Here is a 24,065-nt window from a genome sequence, read left to right as displayed (position 1 = left end):
ATTACGAAGTGGATCATCAAATAATTTAATTTTATCTATTTTTGGAATAGAAAACGATATTCAAGTTTCAGATTTTTGTGAATCAGTAATCAATTCTTTTGAAAAAGATGTCTTACCAAAACACTTTGGAATAAAGAATATGATAAGAGAAGAACTAAATACGTGACCATACTTCTGTTTATGTCAAGAAACTTTTCAATTTAACGAACGAGCTTGTTTTGATTTTCGATGGGACTTATTTGCCTCACCAAAAAAGTAAAAATAATGAATATCAACAAAGATATATTCAGGGCAAAAAAATGTCCTGTAGTTAAGCCATTTACGATTTGCACTACAGACGGCTTTGTTGTAGATGTTTCTGGTCCTTTTTTAGCCACTGAGAATGATGCAAGCATTATGAAGAAAGTGATGGAAGATCCAAATGGTATAAGAACCATTATGAGAAAAGGTGACATTTGCGTTGTAGATAGAGATTTCAGAGATGTGGTTACTTATTTAGAAAATCTTGGTTTTACTCGTAGAATTTTCATGCCCGCCTTGAAAGGGAAAAGGCCTAACTTAACAGCGATTGAATCTAATGAATCTCGTTATGTTACGAAAGTGAGATGGGTAATAGAGGACATTGACGGGATTCTCGAATAAAAAATATAAGCTTTTCAATCAACAACTAGATAATAAACTTATCAAAAGTAGGCTCATATTGTAGAATTGCATGTTTTCTAAACAACCGTTTTGGAAAACGATTGAATAGTGATGTAGATGATGATGCTTTGCAAGACATTATTATTGAAAGAATGTTAAATTCCTATAAAATTGAAAATACTTTGGCATTAGAAGCTGAAACAGCCAGATGGTCAAGACGGCCCACTACAACGACTAAGGTATCATCTGAAGATATAACTGACTTTCCTGAACTGAGTGAGAGAGATCTCAAAATATTTTTTTTGGGTACCTATCAATTAGATCAAGCCATTTGTTATCAAGCTGAGTTAATGGATGATAGTGAAAATATCAATTTAGAGTATATAAAGATGAAACCCAATATTATTAAAGTCTTAGTAAGGTCAAGGCATGTAAACAGTGAAACCTACAAGTGTTACGTTGAATACAAACCTGATTCGATTGTATATTGCGGTATTTTACGACAAGTGTGCGACTGTGCCAATGGCTTATAAACAGTCGGCTCTTATTCTCATATTGCCACAGTCGTAGATTGTCTCAGTCATGCCAGATACAGATCAAAAATATTTAGACCAGCAAAAATACTTACTGATGCATTTTGTACTATGGATATTGATCTAGTTATAAATGAAAATAGTGATGAAGACTAATTGAAAGTATTGTGATTGGCCGTTGAAATAATCAAGAATTTTGATTGATATAATATTGTCTTTTATATGTCATAATACATAATTAGTTCTCTCTTTACATGAAAAATAAATTATATTTATAACTTTTCTTATAAAAATTATATTCGTTTCTATTAGACACTATAGCTTACTTTTAGCTTTTGATTCATTGTAATAATAAAGGATTAATCAAAAATACGAAGTTTTCCTTCACCTTTCAATCTGTATGTGTGTGGTACATCTGTATGTGTAAGTACCGGTCGGAAAATGGTCGTTGTGATGCCGGTATTCAAAAGAACGGGAAAAAATACATAAAAAAGGAATATTTAGAAGTTAGCCAAGTATATTATTCATAATTAAAAAATTTATCAACAAATTTTTCTGACTTCATTTTCAATCCAAAAAATCAGGTTCTTTTCGTACAATACGAGGGTCGTTTAAAAAATCCGTGCAAAAATAAAAACTACTTGATTTTTTTTAATAAATTTTTTTTTTTAAACAGTCTCCTTTCAGACTTATACAATTTGTCCAACGCTGCTCTAGTTTGTTAATCCCTTCCAAAGAATAGGATTCGTCCAAGTCTGTAAAATAGGCATTCGTTTCTGCAATCACCTCCTCGTTTAAATAAAATCTTTTCCCCGCCAGCCATTTTTTCATATTAGGGAACAAATAGTAGTCCGACGGAGTCAAGTCTGGAGAATAGGGGGAATGTAAAACGAGATGGAACCCTATCTTCATCAGTTTTACGGCCACAATTGCTGAGGTGTGAGCTGGCGCATTATCGTGGTGGAAGAGGACTTTTTTGTGGGCCAATCTTGGACGTTTCTCTAGCAACTCGGTTTTCAAACGATCCAATAACGATGAATAATATTCGCCTGTAATGGTTTTATTCTTTTCCAGATAGTCGATGAAGATTATTCCTTGCGAATCCCAAAAGGCAGTCGCCATAACCTTCCCGGCCGAAGGAATTGTTTTCGCCTTTTTCGGAGCAGATTCCCCCTTGGTAACCCATTGTTTAGACTATTCTTTGGTCTCAGGAGTGTAGTGATGTATCCGTGTTTCATCTACAGTGATGAAACAACGCTTAAAGTCTTGCGGATTTTGCTGGAACAGCTGCAAACCATTCTTGCAACACTTCACACGATCTCGTTTTTCGTCAATCGTGAGCAATCGCGGCACCCATCTAGCGTATAGCTTTTTCATGTCCAAATGTTGGTGCAAAATATTATGTACCCGTTCGCTCGAGATGCCTACAGTACTAGCACTCTCACGCACCTTCACTCTTCTGTCAGCCATCCCCATATTATGGATTTTATCAATGATTTCTGAAGTGGTAACCTTAACAGGACGTTCAGAACGTTCAGCGTCTTTTGTGCTCATATGACCACTCCGAAAATTTTGAAACCACTTATAAACCATTCTAATCGAAGGTGCATAATCAGCATAATGTTTATCAAGCTTCTGCTTAATCTCCTGAGGCGTTTTACCTTTGAAAAAGTAATGTTTAATCAATACACGAAATTCTTTTTCGTCCATGTTTTTACAACCATTCGATTTCTTTGATTGTGTGTGCTCTTCCAAGATATGCCACTAACTAAAAATAACCTTGATACGCACTAGTAGCGCCATCTCTCTGACTTTGCACGGACTTTTCAAACGATCCTCGTAGTATACACCATCATGAATTTTTTCATATTTTTTCGAGCAAAGAGTGAAGCAAAAAAAATAATTTTCCAAAAAACACCGAACTTGAAGAAGTCTTCAAGTATGTCCTTTCAAACAACTGATAGGCAAAATATTTATTTCCTAGAACAAAATACACCACTTTAATTTGTACCATCTACTAAATCTAAAAAAAATAATTTGTACCCCTGTAGAATTTGAAATATACGACGTTTATCATAGAAACACAGTAAAATAGAAAAAATTAATAAAATCTACAATCCTGGCATAAAAATGGTGAATTTTCTTCAAAAAATTTAAGTAAATAGCTTTATGTCTATTTATACTATTCAAAATTATCAACTTTACGCTGATGTCTTCCGGACTATCAGACAGATCAAGGTAAACCCAAAAACAGAGAAGGTAGATGTTCGGATAATTAGAAAAACCAAGGACGGTGCTGTATTGATGCGGCTGAAAAAGTTGCAAGGACAGGACTTCCAAAGGACACTTCAGAAAGTATTAGGACAGACTGCGACAGTAAAAGACTTAACTTCCAGGGTGACGCTGGAGTTTACTGACTTGGTCTGCGTCACGACGGTACAGGACATCGCGAACGCGATAAATCGTGAAGTAAATACGGACTCGGAACGGAAAGTGCATCTCTTTGCGCCAAATGCATATGGGAATGCGCGAGCCGTTTGCGAGTTCGACACGACGGAAGCAACGAGACTGATAGGCAAAGACCGCATTAAAATAGGATGGATGAATTGTCGAGTTCGACTCCGCATTCATCCTCAAAAATGCTTCAACTGCCTCGGGTACGAACATACGCGGAGAGAATGTAAAGGGCCGGTCAGAAAGAACTGCTGCATGAAATGCGAACAGACGGGTCACGTGGGCAAGGAGTGTAAAAACACTACTGACTGCTTCCTCTGTAAGGGGATAGAAGGACAGAACCTGGCCCACGTGCTTGGATCAGGCGGATGCGCCGTATACAGAGCAGCACTGATGGAACTGAAGAGGTAACAGAAAAAATGACCCTGACGATACTATAATGCAATGTGAATAGGAGTTGCGTAGCACACATGTTCCTCCCTCAAATTGCGACAGAGACGAACGAAGACCTGCTTGTTATAAGCGAACAATACAGGAACAGACCTGAGTCATCGTGGTTCGATAGCAAATCGAACACAACGGCGGTGTCCGGGGCGGACTATGTTTGGGTGAGGGTGGGCACTGTCGTTATCGTCAGTGTATACCTGTCACCGAACTATTCTGTGTTGGAGTGTACCAACAGACTCGCAGATATCGAAGACGCCATGAGGGATATACCCGGAAAATCGATCGTGGCGGGCGATTTTACCATGCGGGCGATTGAGTGGGGTATGCCCACGACAAACAGACGCGGACGACTACTACTAGAGGTGGCCGCGAGGCTGGAACTAGTAGTGGTGAACTAGAGAAAGACGGCGACATTTAGACGACTAGGGTGTGTCAATCTATACCACACGTGACCTTGGCCACTGACAAACTACTGACGCGAATAAGAGGATGGAAAGTGATCGAGGAATATACCAGTGATCACCAATACATCATCTTTGGAGTAACAGACGAAAATACGACTAGACGAAGAGGTAACGTGTTACCCCCTCTATGATGGGACACGAAACATTTGGACAGATAAGAACTCGACAGACTATTGCAAAACGCAGAGCCTTTTACGGAAACCACTCGAAGTGGTACGGACCGTGATTCGGCGGAGAAGTTAGCTGAGGAGGCGGAAAAATACCTCTGTCACCTATGCGAAGCTATGATGCCGGAAAAACGATACGGACGCGACGGGCGACAGATGTACTTGTGGACGCAAAAAATTGCAGATATCAGACGCGAATGTCACCGGCGACGTAGACAGGAACAAAGACAAAGAAACAGATATGACGAAGAAGCCTCAGAGGCATACAAATTTGCCAGAAAAAGGCTGAGACAAACTATAACGGACAGCAAACGACAATACTGAACACGACTGACAGACGAGGTGGACTCGGACCCGTGGGGGATGGGTTACAAAATTGTGACCCGGAAACTAGGCGTCCGAGCTCCACCGGAGACAAAAGACGCTAGGACAATGGAAAAGATAGTTGAGGGTCTTTTTCCAACGCATCCTGACAGAATCGATGACACGAACACGGACGAAGAAATAGAATGTCTTTGCTTCACAAGGGATGAGCTCATACGAGCGACAACCTTGCTGAAGATAAACAAGGCTCCTGGACCAGACGGTATACCGGGTGAACTGCTACGGTATGTAGCGACTCGATGGTCCGACATACTCTTGCAGTTGAACAGTGGGTGCTTGACAGCGGGTGTTTTCAATAAACTCTGGAAGAACACGAGATTGGTACTGATTGGCAAAGGCAAGGGAGACCCCGATAAACCGAATTCGTATAGGCCCTTGAGCCTCCTCAGCACGACCGGCAAATTATACGAACTGCTACTGAGACGAAGACTGAACGCGGCTGTGCAAGCCGCTGGCGACCTATCGGACCGACAACACGACTTCCGGAAAGGACGCTCAACGATAGGAGCAATCACAGACGTGAGACAGGTAGTTGACAGAATGAACGAGATTTGCTACGGAGTCAGACCAATACGCTCCTAGTAACATTAGATGTAAAGAACGCATTTAACTCTGCTAGGTGGGTGGATATTCTGAGAGCACTGACCAGACACGGATACTTCCGAAAGTACCTGCACAGAATGGGTAAGGTAACTTCCCCAGATTGTGTGTACTGTAGGAGGTCTTGGGACGACGCGGAGCACACGTTTTTCGTGTGCGACCGTTGGGCCGAGCAAAGATTGAGACTGGAGACAGAATTAGGGCCGATTACGCCAGAAAATGTGACGAACGTAATGTTGACAACAGTCGACGCATGGTGTAAGATCGCGCTGTACGTTACGAATGTGTTACGAAACAAAAAGACCGATGGATGCCTGGAAAATTGAATGAATCAGAAAATTTCAGAGTCTATTTGGGAATGAATGAGTATTAAAGGGATGAATGTGTGCTTGGACACGCAATGACAGCCGCCCAGTCTGAAGTAATGTGATAAACAGTCCCACACTTGGCGGGCTTCCGTCAGTTGTCCGTAAATGGATTCAGACTCTCCTAAAAAAAAAAAAAGTCAATTAAAACGTAAAAATTTTAGTTGGACAGCTAGTAAATCTAGCGGAATTTTAAGGCGATCATTGAGTCATTCCCTAATAAAGAAAAAAGTGAAGTCATATTCTTAACTGACCTTAGTTCAAGCACTGATTTACCGAATCCTATTAGTATTTTAGTTCAGTCTAACGATGATAAAATGTCGTCAAAATTAGATAATTGTAATGATACCAAGGCAGGTGCATACGGCAAAATGAAAGTAATAGCAGGACATGTGTAGTATCGCTAAAAGATACTCTAAGCGTAGTACCTACGTTTAATAGAAAACCAAGCCAATGGACCCAATTTGTAGAAGGATGCAAAGAGGGTCTAAGCATAATACCTCCTGGTATTGAAGAAAATTTAACCAAATTATTAAGATCAAAATTAGAAGGAGAAACATGTGCTACAACGTAAAATATTTATGAAAGTGTAATATCGGTATCATACCTATATAGATTGTCGAGTTTGAATTGTACCAGGTGTGTAAATATGAAACCGGAATTTTTCAAGAGAAAAGAAACATTTATTGTGCGAAAATGGTACACAAATATTTTATTCGAAGTACTTTCCTTCGCTAGCTACACATTTTTCCCATCTCTCTGTCAATTTGTGGATTCCTCGCCAAAAAAATTGTTCGTTTTTTGAAGCAAACCAATCATCAAGCCATTTTCGTACATCTTCGTAAGAAGTAAACCGCTGCTCAGCTAGTACGTGTCCCATGGATGCGAACAAGTAAAAATCGGATGGAGCTAGGTCTGGGGAATAAGCCGCATGCGAAAGAATTTCCCAACGAAACGCCCCAATCGTTTCCTTGACTGCTTTCGCCGTGTGTGATGGTGCATTGTCATGAAGTAAAATCACTTTGTGTTGTCTTGATTTATATTCTGGACGTTTTTCAAGTACAGCTTGGTTTAAATTGATCATTTGTTGTCGGTAGCGTGCAATATTAACTGTTTCCCCTGGTTTTAGCAGCTCGAAGTAGATCACACCCTTCTGATCCCACCAAACACAGAGCATTGTCTTCCGTCCAAAGCGATTTGGCTTTGCAGTGGATATCGATGGTTCGCCTGGAGTTACCCATGATTTTTTACGCTTAGGATTCTCGAAATATATCCACTTTTCATCCCCAGTCACAATTCGATGGAGAAATGACTTTCTTTTGAACCTGTCAAGCAACATTTCGCAGGATGTTCTTCGGTTTTCCTGCTGTCTTTCGTTCAGTTGATGTGGGACCCATTTTCCTACCTTTTGAATCTTTCTCATAGCTTTCAAACGTATGGAGATCGCTTCCCGTGTGACATTTAGTTGATCTGCAAGTTGCTGTTGCGTTTGAGAGTCATCTTTGTCCAACAATGCTTGCAAATCGTTGTTTCAAATTTCTTCGGTGGTCTTCCACGTTCTTCATTTTTCACATCAAAATTGCCATTTTTAAACTTTTTAAACCACTCAAAGCACTGTGATTTACCAAGAGCATGCTCACCGTAAGCTTCTACAAGCATTCGATGTGACTCCGCAGCAGTTTTCTTTAAATGGAAACAGAAAACCAACGCTGTCCACAAATCGTAGCTTCGCGGCACAAGACTCGACATCTTGGACGCTACGATAACCATGCAGTTGTATGCAACTGGTGACTTCTGTAGCGGCAAAAGGTTTGCGAGATGTCAACACAAGTAAATGACGCCACTGACGAGTTGTGTCGATGGCTTAATTGACTAGTAACGCCATCTATTGAAAAATTCCGGTTTCATATTTACACACCTGGTATGTAAGATAGGAAAAGCAACGACATTTCTTTTATACGGTATAATAAAAATTTTTGCAGTTATTTTATTCACATCCCAATATTCACATGTCGAGTTTTGTGATTCCTTCTTGTAAATATTTATTCCTATTATACTCGACAAGCAAGGACGTTCATATAATGGTCCTACTAATTTTAACTTTTGACCAACAACGTACACGTCACTCATGCCCTTAATTATGTTCGAAACCTCAACTACATATTCATTATCTACGAAGACATAATTATTTTTTCCATCATCACAATTGAGTTTGGAAGAATCAAATTCTTTGATTTTGTATTGCAGGACGTTGTTTATGTCACTTAGTAAGGGTCCATTATTATGCAGTTGCCTTAAATCATTATTACCAGTTACGAGCGCAGAATTTTCTTGCAAAATTTCTATTTCAGAGCATCTGTTTATTAATTGTTCACTTATTTGGTTTCCACTTCTCAGTAGTCTTTTAATGTAAGCTATGAAATTTTCGAAACGAAAAGCTGAAAAGTTTTCAAACTCTCCGTACCTTCTCACACAGTCTGCTAAGTGTTCAATATTATGTATGTTATGCGACACGTACTTAGATCCATATAATTTTTGAAACCCCCTAACAAAAATTCTTCCGATCTTTTCTGCGTAATTGACCCACTTAAGAATAGCATATAATAAAGGATTATTATATATACTGATGACTACGTGCAGAGTCACAAAATTGTCATACACGTTATCATCGACATTGCCTTTTAAAGCGACAACCCCTGTATATAATTCAATCTATCTTAACTCAGTGACTTTAAATATTTGATGTTTTGTAAACTCCGCGGCTTGCGAGAAAACTCATAAGGAACAAATGATCCTATATTAATCAAAACATCTGATATAATGTTCATTTTAGCAATGGTTAATCTTCTTTTCGTAGAAGAAAACCGCCAAATCATAAAGAATTTTCTTGTACACTCAAGATAAACAAGATGTATGGGATCCAAGGGAACTTGAGAAACAAGTCCGAGTTTGGGTATATCTGTTAAAATCGTTTTTTTCAAGTGATACCCTTGTTGTATATAGTTATAAGCTTCAAACTGTTCATCAGTAAGGAACGTTGTAATTCCGCCTGGAAAACAAATACAAACGCGGTAAATGCCCTTTATCTCGCATTTAGTGCAACTAAAATAACCACTGTGACATTTAACATTTAATATGTAGGCTTTGGCTGGTGCGTCAAAAATCAATCCATCAATTAAAACATTATAATAGCAGTCGGCTATTCGAATACCATTGTTCACATAATATTTGGCTTCTTGAACAAAAAAAGTAAAAAATTCATCTACGTCTTAAGGCTTAGATTTCCCACAAAACACACCGATGATATATACGTTTTTGGTAACTGTGTCTGAAGACAAAATTGGCCACAAGCTCTTCACAGAATCATTGCCTACTGGCGCGCCATCGATGTTGATGAGTATATCTATATCATACTTTTTGATATTCAATAGGTTTCGTTTGTCAATAATCTTTTTCAAAACTGTTTTCAAGTCACAATGGTAATACTCTCCACCTTTAATTTGATGAATCTTGCCATGTTTTTAAACTTTGATAATAGTTCTTGGATCGAGTGGTAAGTTCAATAATGGGATATCATTACGAATTTTTGTTAACAATTTTTTTAGAGCTGCTTTCGGGATGAAACATTGCACACTCCAATAAGCTAATAAATATTTTAGTTGCGACGAAATTGGAGCAGCAATATTGTAGCAGACTCATCAATTTTCAAAATATTATCGATGTCAATACCTGATTCATCATCGGTATCACTAGTAACGGAATCTTCACAATCACTATATCTGTACTCCATTTCGTCATATTTCATTATAATATCGTTATTGACTTCATCGTATTCTAATGATTCTTCATTTTTTGTACTATTTTCTACCGGGTCTTCTTTATCGTTTAGTATGTGAAGCAGTACTGTGGTTATTCACTTGAAGTTTCTTTTGAATTATCATTTTGAACTAAAATCTTAACATTTGGCTCTTCTTCGATAACAACAATTGACGAAACAGTATCGAGATGTTCACTCTGCTTACTTGTTCTCTTACTAATTATCTCATCAATTAATAATCCACAGCGTTTAGCATCTTTTTCATTCTTTAATTGCACAAGGCATCTTTTATGTCTTGTCGAGTAACAACAGTTACTCGAACTTTGGATCTTGAACTTTTGGAACTCATCTGGAAAAATAAAATAATTTATATTAACTACAACCATTATTAAATAGATATTTGAAAAAGTGTGAGAATGACAGTATACTGAAAAACGGGTTTTTACGTCAATTTTTTACGTCAATCGACCAAACTAACAATGAGAATATTTAAAATATTCTAATTCTAGTAATAAACAATATTATGCTCAAACTTGTGCACATATTCGATTAATTTTTTAAATAAAATATTTTGTGCATTTTTGATAAAATCCATGATAGAATCTACATCTAAAGCACTGCAAGCGAGGAATTAATGAAAAATTTGTTTTTATTTCTTGTAGAGCTTCTTGGATGAGTATTCTGATAAAACTCGTTATTCTATCGTATTTTACGTAGAATATACAATTTCAGTCATTATCAAGTGTCGCGGTAGCGGCACGCTTGCGAATAGGTTATGAAGTAACTATGAAGCTGCAGGCGCACTGCCCCTGCTAAAAATGTGATATTGAAAATTATACAAGTTTATTGAATTTCAATAAAATCCAATCGATCTCAATAATATCAATGATTTTCACTAAACATGCCAATTTAACTCGAATCAGTTCCAATAAAACTCAATTGTAAGAACATTCAATGTGAAAATATATGATTGATTTCAATAATTTTTAATTATTTCGAATATAATTTTGAAAAATATCCATCCTATTAATTTTAATCCAATTTTATTCCATAAATTTCGATATTTTTCCACAACCTATACAACTGAATAACTTTTATTTGACTTGATTCAGATTTTGTTCGATAGTTTTTAATAGTTGACCTGGTGAATGAGGTTTCGAATATCGTTACGTTTCATAGTTTTTAATGTATTTCAATATTCTTTGATAGAATAAGTATTTGATAATTTAAACTTGAATATTTAAGAAATTTTAATATTTTTCTATAACATACACAATTGACTATCATTTGAATGAATTGACACAAGTTAAAATTTATCGAATAACATTTGATAAAAGCTGATTAGATAGATATTCTTAAAAATTATGTTCCATTGAAAATTATCGAATTCAATCCTATATTTTTACATTAAATTTTATTGTAATCGAAGTTTATTGAAAATGATTCAAGTTCAAATAATCGAATATTTATTCTATCAAGGAATTTTGTAATATATTAAAAATTTGAATAATTTAAATAATCTTGTTTCTTCATACATACACCGTCGAAGAGAGAGAGAGAGAGAGAGAGAGAGAGAGAGAGGGCGCGCGAGAGTTTGAAAATAGGCCGTTAAGCCGTAGCTGCTTTCGTGAAAGTACCGCCGAAGTTTTTTTGCACTGTGTTTCGCCGTTAAATTGGAAGTTTCCCTGGACTATTTGATACGTGCGTGAGTTACGAGGAAGCAGTAGCAGCGGCAGCAGCATTGCAGTAACAGCAAGTAGCAGCATATTTAAGAGCGAGGCAGCACAGCTGATTGACCGAAGAGCATCTTTCAATTTCGCTTCAACAATTACGGCTGCAACAATCACCGTAATTGCACCGCAGGGTAGGTGCACCTCCCTTTATTGTTGCACGACAAAATACTTTCGAAATTATTTTGTCAATTGCGATCTTAAATTTTTGTATTCGCGCCGAGCGTTAGTTTTCGCGGCAATTTTCGAATTCTCTCTCTCTCTCTCACCGAATTATAATTTAATCCTATCGCGTGCATTAGTTTTTCGGTCCATAAAAGACTGTAGTTTTTTTTATTGATTAAACGTTGTTAATTTTATTCACCGTTTACATCATTTCGTTTCCTAATAGCTTAATAGATCTATAAAGGCTTAAGTCTTAATCCGATTTCGTCTAGGGGATTAGGCGGATTAGGCATTAAGTCAGTCATACTGAAGATAGATCGAGTGTCACAAGTCAAGTCACTTAAGGTGAGTTCAACTCGGTTGGAAAGAAGACACTGAAACGAAATCATTAGACGTAAAGGTGAATACACGTATAACTATACGTGTTTAACGGAGCGGCGGTTAGCTCTGCATCTTGGGAGTTTGTGCTTAAATAAATTTCTCATTTTTGCTAGATAATCACCCCGTTACAGCACTTATCTTTGTAAATAATAGAACATTTTTGGCAGTTAAATGTATTTACTCATTGGTGGTGATTTAAACAAAAAATTATTTCACATTATCAAGCGATGGCATATGTGCTTTTATATATTAATATGCAGCATCAGATTAATCAACTTAAGTGTGATAATCTTTACCCTCATTACGATAATTGCATTGCATAAGATAGTTGATTAGGTTTAATACAAAATTTTCTGAATTCACTTTTAGTATGTGTTCATAAGTAGCCTAACAGATTTTTTCACGTCAACAACTGATGAAAACGTTTAAGCAGTGAAGAAAATTGTTCTGGAAAATCGTCGAATCACTATCAGAGAAGTTGCTGAGGATGTTGGTATATAGCTTGACTCGTGCCATGAAATTTTTTCTAACGTTTTGGGCATGAGACGTGTGTCAGCGAAGTTTGTTCCGAAATTGCTAAATTCTGACCAAAAGAACCGTCGCATGAGCATTGCTCAAGAACTGTTGACTGACGTCAACGACGACCCAGATTTACTCAAAAGGGTCATAACTGGTGACGAATCATGGGTATATGGTTATGATATCAAAACCAAAGTCCATTCGTCCCAATGGAAGAGCCTAGATGAGCCAAGACCGAAAAAAGCACGCCAAGTTCGATCAAATGTCAAAGTTTCGCTCACTGTTTTCTTCGATTACCATGGCGTGTTGCATCAGGAGTTTTTACCATATGAACGTACGGTCAATAAAATATTATCTTGAAGTTATGCGCCGTTTGCGAGAAGCAATACGAAGAAAACGCCCAGAATTGTGGAAAAACAATTCATGGCTTTTGCATCACGATAATGCCCCTGCTCACTCATCTTTGCTTGTGAGAGATTTTTTGGCCAAAAACAACACCACAATCATGCCCCAGCCACCATATTCACCGGATTTGGCCCCATGTGACTTTTTCTTGTTCTCAAAACTAAAGAGACCTATGAAAGGACGGAGATTTACAACGATTGAAGAGATAAAGACTGCATCGCTGGAAGAGCTCAAGGCTATACCGAAAAGTGCTTATGAGAAGTGCTTTGAGGATTGGAAAAACCGTTGGCATAAGTGTATTGTATCTGAGGGGGATTACTTTGAAGGGGACAACATAAATATTGATAAATAAATAAATATTTTTTCTTAAAAATACAAAGTCACCTTACTTTTTAAACACACCTCGTATGTACACTAAGCTAAACCATTCTCTGGATTCGGTTTCCACATCCGAAATCGACAATGACGACTCGTCGTTGATTCCAGTCAACAGCAAGCGTGCAAGAATAACTTTGGCCGAGAGTTTACCAACAAAGCGACTCAAACGTGATAAGTATGAGAGTCATTTCGCATCTACTCTGTAAGTAAACATTTTTATTTCATTATTTTTTTTGTTTCATGACGTTTTTTTATCCATCTTAGAATATGTGTGATTTTTTTTCAGATTTTGGATTGGACTTTGAGTTTGAAAATCTGAAATAATTACACATACTTTAGATCGGATAAGAAACTTTTTCATGTAAAAAAAAATGAAATAAAAATTTTGACTTGAAGAGTTGACGTAAAATGATATATAAATAGTGGCCATTAGACAAATTATTCAATACAAATAAAAATTATCTATTTTAGTCATTCTATATGATTTTGATTAAGTAAAGATAATTAATTTTTCAAAAAAAACTGATGAAGTGACTGTTGGATCTAATCATGCCGCGGACAGGAACGTTCATGAAAGTTATTCAGAAAAAGACGTCGTTATGGAATGTTTAGGCCATGACCCCCAAGGTAAATTGAGGAAAATCACTTTTTCCTGTGTTTGCTTGTAACATTGGCTTTTAAGAGAGTGAAGTAGCACATTGCAGGAATCTTATTATTCTCGTTCAATTTGGAATTTTTTGTAAATATCTCACCCAGTTCCCCTTCGGAATAAGTTACGGAAGGGGGCTGGATCACATATTTATTGTACAAAAAGTTTAAAACTGTATTAGAATAACGAAAACTATCAAAATGTCCGTAACCTTAATGTATTTCATATGGGTTATGTCGGGCTCCGTTATTCTCTTAACTTTTCCACTTGAAATAATGTAAAATGAAACAAACAGCGTTCAAAATATAAAATGATATATTTTTATTGAAACGAATTTTTGAGTTAAAACAATTAGTTTCTATTAAAATCTGTATTTATATCTGTTCTGTGGTAAGAATAATAAATTGTTTTTCAGATGCTGAAGGGTTTGGCGTAGTTTTAGAAAAGGAGCTTGATCGTATTGTTATCACACCCATTAAGTGGATCACCGTAGACATGAATTACTGTTACTATCCTCCTGAATGAACTCCCAACATCGTAACCGATTTCATTATCACAAGGCAGCCACCCAAATCCAATTGGAGTAAATTATCAATCATTGAATCTCATGGTTTGACTGGTGTTTATTAATTTGATTATATTACACAGAAATTCCACATGAATAAGAATCATAAGAAATTTGTTTTATTATTTTAGAGACATACGAGACAGCTCTTAAAAAAGTAGCAGCGCATGAAAGACTCAGAGAAAGAGAAAATAAATTTAAAGTAAAAATCACAGATTTTTCAGTTAACCATCGGAAAACTACTTTAACGAAAAAACCCGTATTTTCGTCTACCGAGACTGAAAACTTAACCGACCGCGAAATGATAAACCTCATGTATGGTACAACAACAAGAATAAAAACTAAAAGCAATACTATTTGGTAATAAGATTCTGATTCGTGTATAATAAATTTACATGTACTATTCCAGCTGAGACAATTTCATATCATTGGAGTCATCAAAACAACTCTTGGCTCCCCATTTCCATACTTTGTCAGCGACAATCTAAACATGTGTTATGCTGCTTTATTAAATCGACATCCATCTGTATCTAACCACAATTTTAAATCCATTTCAACAATGCAGACCGTACAAACTAAATTACATACGTTTCCCTTTCTACAATGACCGTTTGAGATATTAAAAAAGCCTTACCATGGATACATCAACTGGCCAAAGTCTCGAAGCAGTCTCGTCAATAATGTTAAAGCTAGTTTTCTATGAAGTTGCCTCGTATCTGACTAATAATTTTAGCATTCGTACGGGAAGTTTTTCTTCTTCCTTCTTCCATTATTGAAGGTCCATAACCCTTCCCCGCCATCTAAGACTCCCCTGAGAACTAATCGCTGCACTGTCACAAAAATATTAGAACTCCTGGCGTATGCCTAGCTTTCAACTTTGTCAAATTTAATAATATTTTGAACCCTTCTCAGATTGGTTTTCGTTGTAGACACAGTTCTAGAAAGGCCTTAGTACCACTGACCGGCGATATCACACACGTTATAGACGATAAGAAACTTACAATCTTTATTTTATTTGATTTTTCTGAAGAATTTAACCATAATCCATACGATATACTAATGCGTAAACTCAGCTTCCTGAACTCTTCTGACATTACTTTGCAATGAATTTTGTCTTACTTAGTGTATTGGGTGCAAGCAATTGTTGAGGATGGTGAGGTAATTTCTGAATAGCGCCATATATTCTTTGCTGTTCCCCAGGCACGGTACGTCTTAAGTATGTCCAAGGACGACTAAAATGTCTACAAAAATAGTCTCGTATGTTCTATTTGACATATTTTTAACAGTCAAACCCCGTTAAAATAAAAAACTTATCGGCGCCAATTAAATTAAATTAAATTAGGACAATAGACCAAAAAATAATTTTGAGCCGAGGTTAAAAAATCGATTATACAAAATTGTATGGAATATATTTAAATAATGTAATCGTAAAATTTTGTACCGCTTTTAGCTTTTAAACCAGAACTAACGATAAGGACGTGGTGATACCTATGATTCCTTCTATTTTGTGATTTGTAAGTCAATAACGTGTGACGGGGCCTTGGCTAGAATATCTGGCCCTGTCTGGCTCTCTCTCTCTCTCTCTCTCTCTCTCTCTCTCTCTCTCTCTCTCTCTCTCTCTCGTAGCTCGCTTCTTCACTGTTGTCCTGGCGAGCGTGGTGGAAATTACGAACCGATACCGATGCTCGCACCGCTTTATTTCAGGACAATTACCTGAGCCGAGCAACATCATTGGGAGCCAATTAGGAGCGAGAACAGCTGCGACAAAAAGAAGAGAGAGAGATTGACAAGTCGTGCGTAACGAGTAAGCGAGCGTGAGCGACCCACGGCGATCCGCTCGCGAAAGCGAAGCCGCCGGCTTTGCTCGAGCCGATGCGCGAATGGTTGGGGAGAGAGTTCGAACCGAGATCTTGAGGGAGAAAGATCGAATTGTGACGGTCGAGCGTACGTACGCTATAAACCCGAATATTTAAGCACAGACAAAGAAGCGAAACGACGCCGAGCAGATTACAGCCAGAAGAGAATTCCCAGCGACGTCTAAGGCATCGTGGACTTCACCTGGACCTGCCGCTAACCTGCTTGCAGCACCAGCAACATTTCCTGACACCAGTACCAGCAACATTTCCTGCCACTAGCCTTCACCAGGTCAGGGCGTCTCTCTCTCTTTCTCTCTCTCTATTCGCGAGTGCGCGACGCGTCGGCGAGGTGCTCGCGATCTTCCGGGAGCATAGCAAAAACGGCGAAATCGGCGAATAAAAGAGTTCCTCCTTTGTAGTCCTCTCAAATTATTGTAACGTGCCTCTTTGCATAATAAATAAATATTGTTAATGAATATAGGGAGTGATCAGTGTGTGCGCCCGTCATTCCCTTCCTCTCAATCCAAAGCCCAAAACGCCAATTTAGTGACGAAGCCCATCGTCACCGTTCAGAGAAGCGAAAGAGCCTCCCTTACCTTCCCCTTTTTAATAATTTGTGACACGGCGCTTGAGCACGGGCCCTTACATGGCTCGTGGGAATTATATTTCCCCAAAATGCGTTAAATTAGAGGAATAGTGTTACAAACGTATAGAAAAGGTTTGAAAAAATCCTGAAAAGGCGTAAAAAAATCTTAAAAAGTACAATAAAAAAATTCAGTGAGAAGTCCTCAAAAGAGTCATTGAATAAGTCCTCGGAAAAGTCAAAATAGTTGTTTAGTCGAAACCGACTAAATTTCAATTCATTTTCAAACGTATCGTTATTCCTTAATAACACTATCATGCCAATCAACACTATGAGCTAGCGCGCCACGTCATTTCAAAACAAACTCTTATCTAATCTTTGATCTCTCCTATGACTCTATCTCTATCTCTCTCTCTCTCTATTTCTCGCTCTCTGCTTTCTCTGCTTTTCTCACAAGAGGTCGCGTGTCGAAGAAGAAAAAGGTTTAGTTCAGATTCAGCATTGAACATTTTCGGACGTACTAATCGCTCGCGAGAGAATTAAAAATTACAAGCAGTAGTCATTCAATAGTATCGCATAAAGAGTTTCTGTTCGCGAGTCCTCCGTGTGCGCGGTCGCGACACGCATCCTTTCATCTTACAATTTTAATCCTTTTTTTCAATTCTATTTCTCTATCATCATTCCCCCCATTCCAATTATTTCTATTCTCGATTTCTGACGTGACGTGCACTCATAAAATTTACGCATTCAACCGCTGCTTCGCAGTCCATTCAAACAAAAAAATCAATCGCTCAACCGCTGCTTCGCAGCTTATACAATTCACAATCAATTGATCAACCGCTGCTTCGCAGCCTACTCGACTAGACGAATAACCAACGACTTACACACACACACATACACCACAATATCGCACATTATTATTTATAAATTTAATTTAGTTTCCGATCGAGGGAGTTTTGCCTGGCAACAGGCTTTCTTCCTTGGAGCCAAAATTATATATCATTTGGCTCCTAAGTGTTTCTTTTAATTTGACACCTTTCCCATATCACAATTTCTTATCAAGTCTAAAATACGAATGAGATATCAATTTCAAAAGAGGGAGAGAAGTAAATAGTTTTTTTTCTTCGCGTTGAAGTAAAGGAACAACGGCTAGAGCTTTACGTTTTAAGCATACAGAAATTGGTGCCTCCTGTGAGGTACGAAGATCAGCATAATACGACTAAGTGGATCGACCAAACTACAAAGATAAGTAACGATATATTAACTCTATAAGTGTAAAAAATTATATCAAAATTTATCGCGTAAAAAAAAGGGCGCGAGTTTTTTATTTCGATTTACATCGTAGTTTCCTTTGTTTCTGTAGTTCGAGAAATTTCAGATTTGTTAGTGTTAGGACTAGAGAAAGCATTGATAAGCATTGGTAGCTCAAGTAGACATATTCGACTCGGCATTTCACAAAGCACGTATTTTTTTTTGTCGTTGGTATTGAAACACGTGGTCATAAATACACATAAAGGCGGCAAGTTTTTTCTTTGTTAATATTCGTTCTTATTTTCTCGTGCGCATTACAACTACTAATCAGTCCAGTTCTCTGTAGAATCTTGCAAGTGAATTTGCATTAAACATGACTTCACATATCAAGGTTTACAATCAAAAATGAAATGCTTTGAATCGGCAAATCAAGGCTCTTTCTGACGCGATAGAGCAGGGTACCGTAGATCGTACAAACGCTGTCCTCCGTTTGCAGAGAGTGACCGATCTTTTTCATGCGCATGAAGAGTTACACGACGTGGTAGAAATGGAAGATCCCACAAACAAAGCACTAGAACGTATGACAGCTTTATTAAACGATTATTACGCGCTCGCGTCTCGAGTTGCATCGATACCCAATCCTAAAAGGGTCAGTACCCGACGCTTCAACGGGACGAGATATACCTACGGCATCTTCCACTTTTTTAGAAAAACAGCGTCAACTAAAGTTGCCAGTGGCTGATATTCCGAAATTCGATGGAAACTGTGATCAATGGATTACTTTCAAAAATTCATTCGAATCGATGGTAGCTACGCGCACGGATATTGACGATTTAGTTAAGTTTTTATACTTACGTGATGCATTACAAAAGGAAGCCGCGAGAAAGATAGCTATTTTTAGCGCTACGGCTGAGAATTATAAAAAGGCGTGGAAGTCGCTCATAGACGCTTATGATCGCAAGCGTATTCTTATCGCAAGGCATGTAGATGCTCTTCTTGATACACCGACCATAGGCATCGCAACCGCAACTAGTTTGTCGCGGCTCGTGGACGACACACGTCAGCGTTTATCCGTTTTGAAATCCATAAATTTCGAACCGGATGAAAAAATCGTGGTTCGAATCTTAGAGCGCGCCCTACCGATAGATATACGTGCAAAATAGGAGGAATCTCTTCAGCTCGACGAGTTTCCGACTCTGGACGAATTCTTCAAGTTTATCGATTTAACTATTTATCGTCTTTCAACAATGGAAACCGAAATTACGCGTATTAAAAGGGAAATAGAACAGAAGCGCGCAGGAGAATCAGACACGGGCAATACAAAAAGGCTCAAGAAGGACAGTGCGCGCCTTTTGATGACTGCTGCCATAACGAAGCCCTGTTTACGATGTGGAGATTCACATTATTTATACCGCTGCCCTGAATACAACAAGGATAGCATCGGTGATCGATGGGCATTTATAGAAGAGAAAAGGCTTTGTCGCAACTGCCTGGGCAAACATGAAGGCACATGTAATTCAGGCAAATGCAAAAAATGCAATCAAACCCATCACACATCTCTGCACCGTAACGAGCAGCCTGCGCCTACCACTTCGCAGGCATGACTAGACGTCAATATATTTCAAACACTTTCGCGGTCATCGAGATCTCAGCTTATGATGAGCGCATTGATTCATTGTAAAAACGCAAAGGGGAATGCCATTGAAGCACGTGTGTTATTAGATACCTGTGCAACCGCACATTTTGTCACTGATAAGTTTGCTCACAACTTGGGCCTTTCTATGAAATCTTGCAATGTCTTTGTAGGCGCGATTAATTCTTTAAGTACAATCGCAAAAAACAGGATGGACATTCAAATCCATTCGCGTTACAACGATTTTACAAAGTCATTAAATTTTCTCGTAATTCCAAAAATCGCAGATTTCATACCGGACGAACCGTTTGCTCGAGAAGGGCTGAATATTCCAGCAAACATCAAACTCGCAGACCCTAAATTTCATATACCACGCGGTGTGGATATGTTAATAGGCTCGGGCGCTACGTTATCCCTTTTTTCCGTGGGACAAATCAATCTGTCGCGCGGAGGGAACGATTTGATTTTACAGAAAACATTGTTAGGATGGGTCATCGCGGGAGGTGCGATTAACGACGAGCTCAGGTCTACGGCTTCTTGTAATGTAATAGGATTGAGCCATCAGTTGCAAAGGTTTTGGGAGATTGAGGAAGTCGGAATTCACGCGGCCAAAATCAATGTCGAAGCAAAATGCGAGAAATATTTTCAAGATACTACTACTCGCGAAGTAAATGGTAGGTATGTCGTTTGCCTACCCTTTAAGGAAAGCCGAACCGAATTAGGTAACTCGCGCTCTATCGCGTTGCGTCGTTTTTTCGCACTGCAACGTAGATTTCGGAGCGACGAGATATTCAAAGTTGAGTATAGCAAGGTGTTGAATGAGTATATTGAATTAGGACACATGTCGTTGGTGCAGAACGAAACTTCCGATGGCTACTATATGCCTCATCACGCTGTGATAAAACCGACGAGCAACACTACGAAGGTTTGAGTCGTTTTCGATGCATCGGCGAAAACAGATCGAGGAGTTTCTTTGAACAACCTACTACTCATCGGGCAACCTATCCAAGATAAGTTGTTTGTAATTCTCACCCGTTTCAGAACACACACTTTTGTGTTGACAGCCGATATCGAGAAAATGTACCGACAGGTGCTCGTAAAACCGGAAGATAGAAAATTTCAACGAATTTTTTGGTACCATCAACGACAGATTGCAGTCTACGAATTAAACACAGTAACGTTTGGGGTAGCCTCTGCACCTTATTTAGCTATCCGCTTCATTCATCAACTTGCGAACGACGAAGAGACCAAGTTTCCACGCGCCTCACAAATCTTGAAACGAGATTTATACGTCGACGACTTGCTTACGGGGGCCAATTCTTTGGACGAGATTCGCCAAATACGTGACGAAATTATAGAGTTATTACGCCGCGGAGGATTCAACATTAGACAGTGGGCTTCTAATCATCAACACGCGCTTGATTCTCTCGATGAAAAATTTTTCAAATTCGATGCATCAGAAGGAGAAACGATTTCAAAAACGCTTGGGGTCATTTGGAATGCAAAGACCGATGAATTTGTGTACACAGTTAAAGACATCGACACATCAAACAGAATCACAAAACGTGTCATTCTTTCCGAGATCGCAAAGATTTTCGATCTGCCCGGGTTCTTAGGACCGGTAATTTTGTACGCGAAAGGGATAATGCAGGATTGCTGGAAGGTGAAATGCGAATGGGACGAATCAGTTCCGCAGGAACTACATTCGCGTTGGTTAGAATTCGCTTCGCAGTTAGGATTGATTCGCGATTTTACTATTCAACGTAGACTCTTGATAGACGACCCGGTACAGATCGATCTTCATGGGTTCTGTGACGCGAGTCAGCGAGGATTCGGCGCGTGTATATATGTACGGTCGGTGAACAGGAACGGATGCGTAACAGTCAGACTTGCGTGTGCCAAGTCGCGTGTAGCTCCTCTTAAGATTAAAACTATTCCCCAACTTGAACTTTGTGGCGCGTTGATATTGGCCGAGCTGTTGCATGAAGTGCAACCGGCTTTTAATTTCTCAGCAGACAAAATTATTCTTTGGTCAGATTCAACTATTGTGCTTCACTGGTTGCAGAAACCGCCAAATATTCTCAAGGTTTTTGAAGGTAACAGAGTCATGAAAATTCAGTCGCTCAGCGCGGGGAGTGAATGGCGACATGTTCGAACCAACGATAACCCAGCCGACGCTCTTTCTCGTGGGCAATTGCCAGTCGATTTTCTTGGCAATAGATCGTGGTTAGAGGGCCCTATATGGCTGACGAACTCTGAGGCTATGTGGCCCGTCGATAAGATGGAACTACTGAAATCTTTGCCAGGGCTGAGAGCCGTTGTAAGTCTTGCTAGCGGTACGAGAAACGACATATTCAGTCGATTTTCCTCATATACGACGTTGTTGAAGGTCATCGCATTTTGTTTGCGTTTCAGACCAACTAATAAATACAAATGCCGAGCTATCGGAGTACAAGAAAAACGCGAAACTGAGCGCATCGTTCTAAAAATCATTCAAGGAGAGCAATTCTCAAGTGAAATTTCTCTTCTTTCTCAAGCTAAGCCTGCAAAAACTCAGCGAATTGCAGCATTCGACCCTTTTCTCGACGAACACGGACTCTTACGCGTGGGAGGCCGCTTAAAAAACGCAACCATCGCTTTCGATCAAAAACACCCCCTCTCATTACCTTCTCGTCACCATGTGACCGACTTAATAATTCGAGAAACACATCTGCGAAATTTTCATGCAGGTTGCCTTTCGACATTGTCAGCTATACGACAACGCTTTTGGATATTCGATGCTAGGAATCAAGTTCGTAAAATCGTACGTGATTGTGTGGAATGCGTACGACATCGACCTACTATGTTACACAGCAAGATGAGCGATTTACCTTCGAGTCGGGTTAACGAAAGTGCGGCATTTTCTCACGTAGGAGTAGATTTCTTTGGGCCGATTTTCATTAAGGAAAAGAAGTTTCGGAACCGGAATAAGGTAAAGGCGTACGGATGCGTGTTCGTGTGCATGTTTTCAAAGGTCGCACATGTCGAAATCGTAAGTGACCTAACCACCGAGGGATTTTTAGGAGCTTTTAAACGTTTTATATCGCGACGCGGTATTCCTTCACACGTCTTTTCAGACAACGGTACAAATTTTGTCGGAGCTAATAGTCAGCTAATCGAGATGTATGCGCTTTTGAATTCAGAGTCATTCCGCTCCGATATCGATACTTTCGCAGTAAATAAAAATATCAATTGGCACTTCAATCCACCGCTTTCACCGCATTTCGGAGGCTTGTGGGAAGCATGTGTCAAATCATTCAAACACCATTTTAAACGTGTTGTAGGAGATCAATTGCTAACGTTTGAACAAATGAATACTTTCGCAATAGAAATTGAGGCGATTTTAAACTCTCGTCCACTGTATTCTATCTCTACCGATCCTAATGATTTAACAGCTATCACTCCGGACCATTTGTTGATAGGAAGACCATTGAATTTTTTACCGGATGATGACTTATTATCTATTCCAGGCAATCGTCTATCTACATGGCGTTTCATAACTCGAGCACGCCAAGACTTTTGGAAGAGATGGCACCTTGAATATCTGAACGAGTTACAGAAACGCCAGCGTTGGCTTAATTCAAATCACAAGATCGAAATCAATTCGATTGTTCTTCTCATCGACAAAAATCAACCTTGTAGACATTGGCGTTTGGGTGTCGTTACCGAAGTCCATACAGGCAGCGATGGAATTGTGAGAGTGGTCACAGTAAAAACGACTCACGGTGTTTACAAACGGAACGTCACGCAGCTGTGCAGATTACCTGTTGCTACAAACAATTGCGATTAGTTGATTATATTGCTTGTATAATATTTATATGTAAAACACGATTCACATGACTTTGGACTGACTAAATACTGAACATTGCTCACCGATTTGCAACGCGGGGAGCATGTTTAGTCGAAACCGACTAAATTTCAATTCATTTTCAAACGTATCGTTATTCCTTAATAACACTATCATGCCAATCAACACTATGAGCTAGCGCGCCACGTCATTTCAAAACAAACTCTTATCTAATCTTTGATCTCTCCTAT

At 38.7% G+C, this 24,065-nt stretch overlaps 1 protein-coding gene across 1 annotated transcript; it reads left to right on the top strand.

Annotated features, from left to right (window-relative positions):
* Nucleotides 1-21,066: 21,066 nt before the first annotated feature.
* On the top strand, nucleotides 21,067-23,817 carry LOC131669162 (uncharacterized). The gene has a single exon (XM_058943861.1). The coding sequence runs from the start codon at nucleotides 21,067-21,069 to the stop codon at nucleotides 23,815-23,817; it is 2,751 nt and encodes a 916-aa protein (XP_058799844.1).
* The last annotated feature ends 248 nt before the right edge of the window (nucleotides 23,818-24,065 follow it).

This window comes from Phymastichus coffea, unplaced genomic scaffold, assembly GCF_024137745.1.
Source record: "Phymastichus coffea isolate CEN01 unplaced genomic scaffold, Cenicafe_Pcof_1.1 PCOF00007, whole genome shotgun sequence".
NCBI lineage: Eukaryota > Metazoa > Arthropoda > Insecta > Hymenoptera > Eulophidae > Phymastichus > Phymastichus coffea.
This window is presented reverse-complemented; position numbering and strand designations above follow the sequence as displayed.

Coding starts and splice junctions, on each gene's coding strand:
- LOC131669162 (XM_058943861.1), top strand. CDS start 21,067: ATGTACCGACAGGTGCTCGTAAAACCGGAAGATAGAAAATTTCAACGA.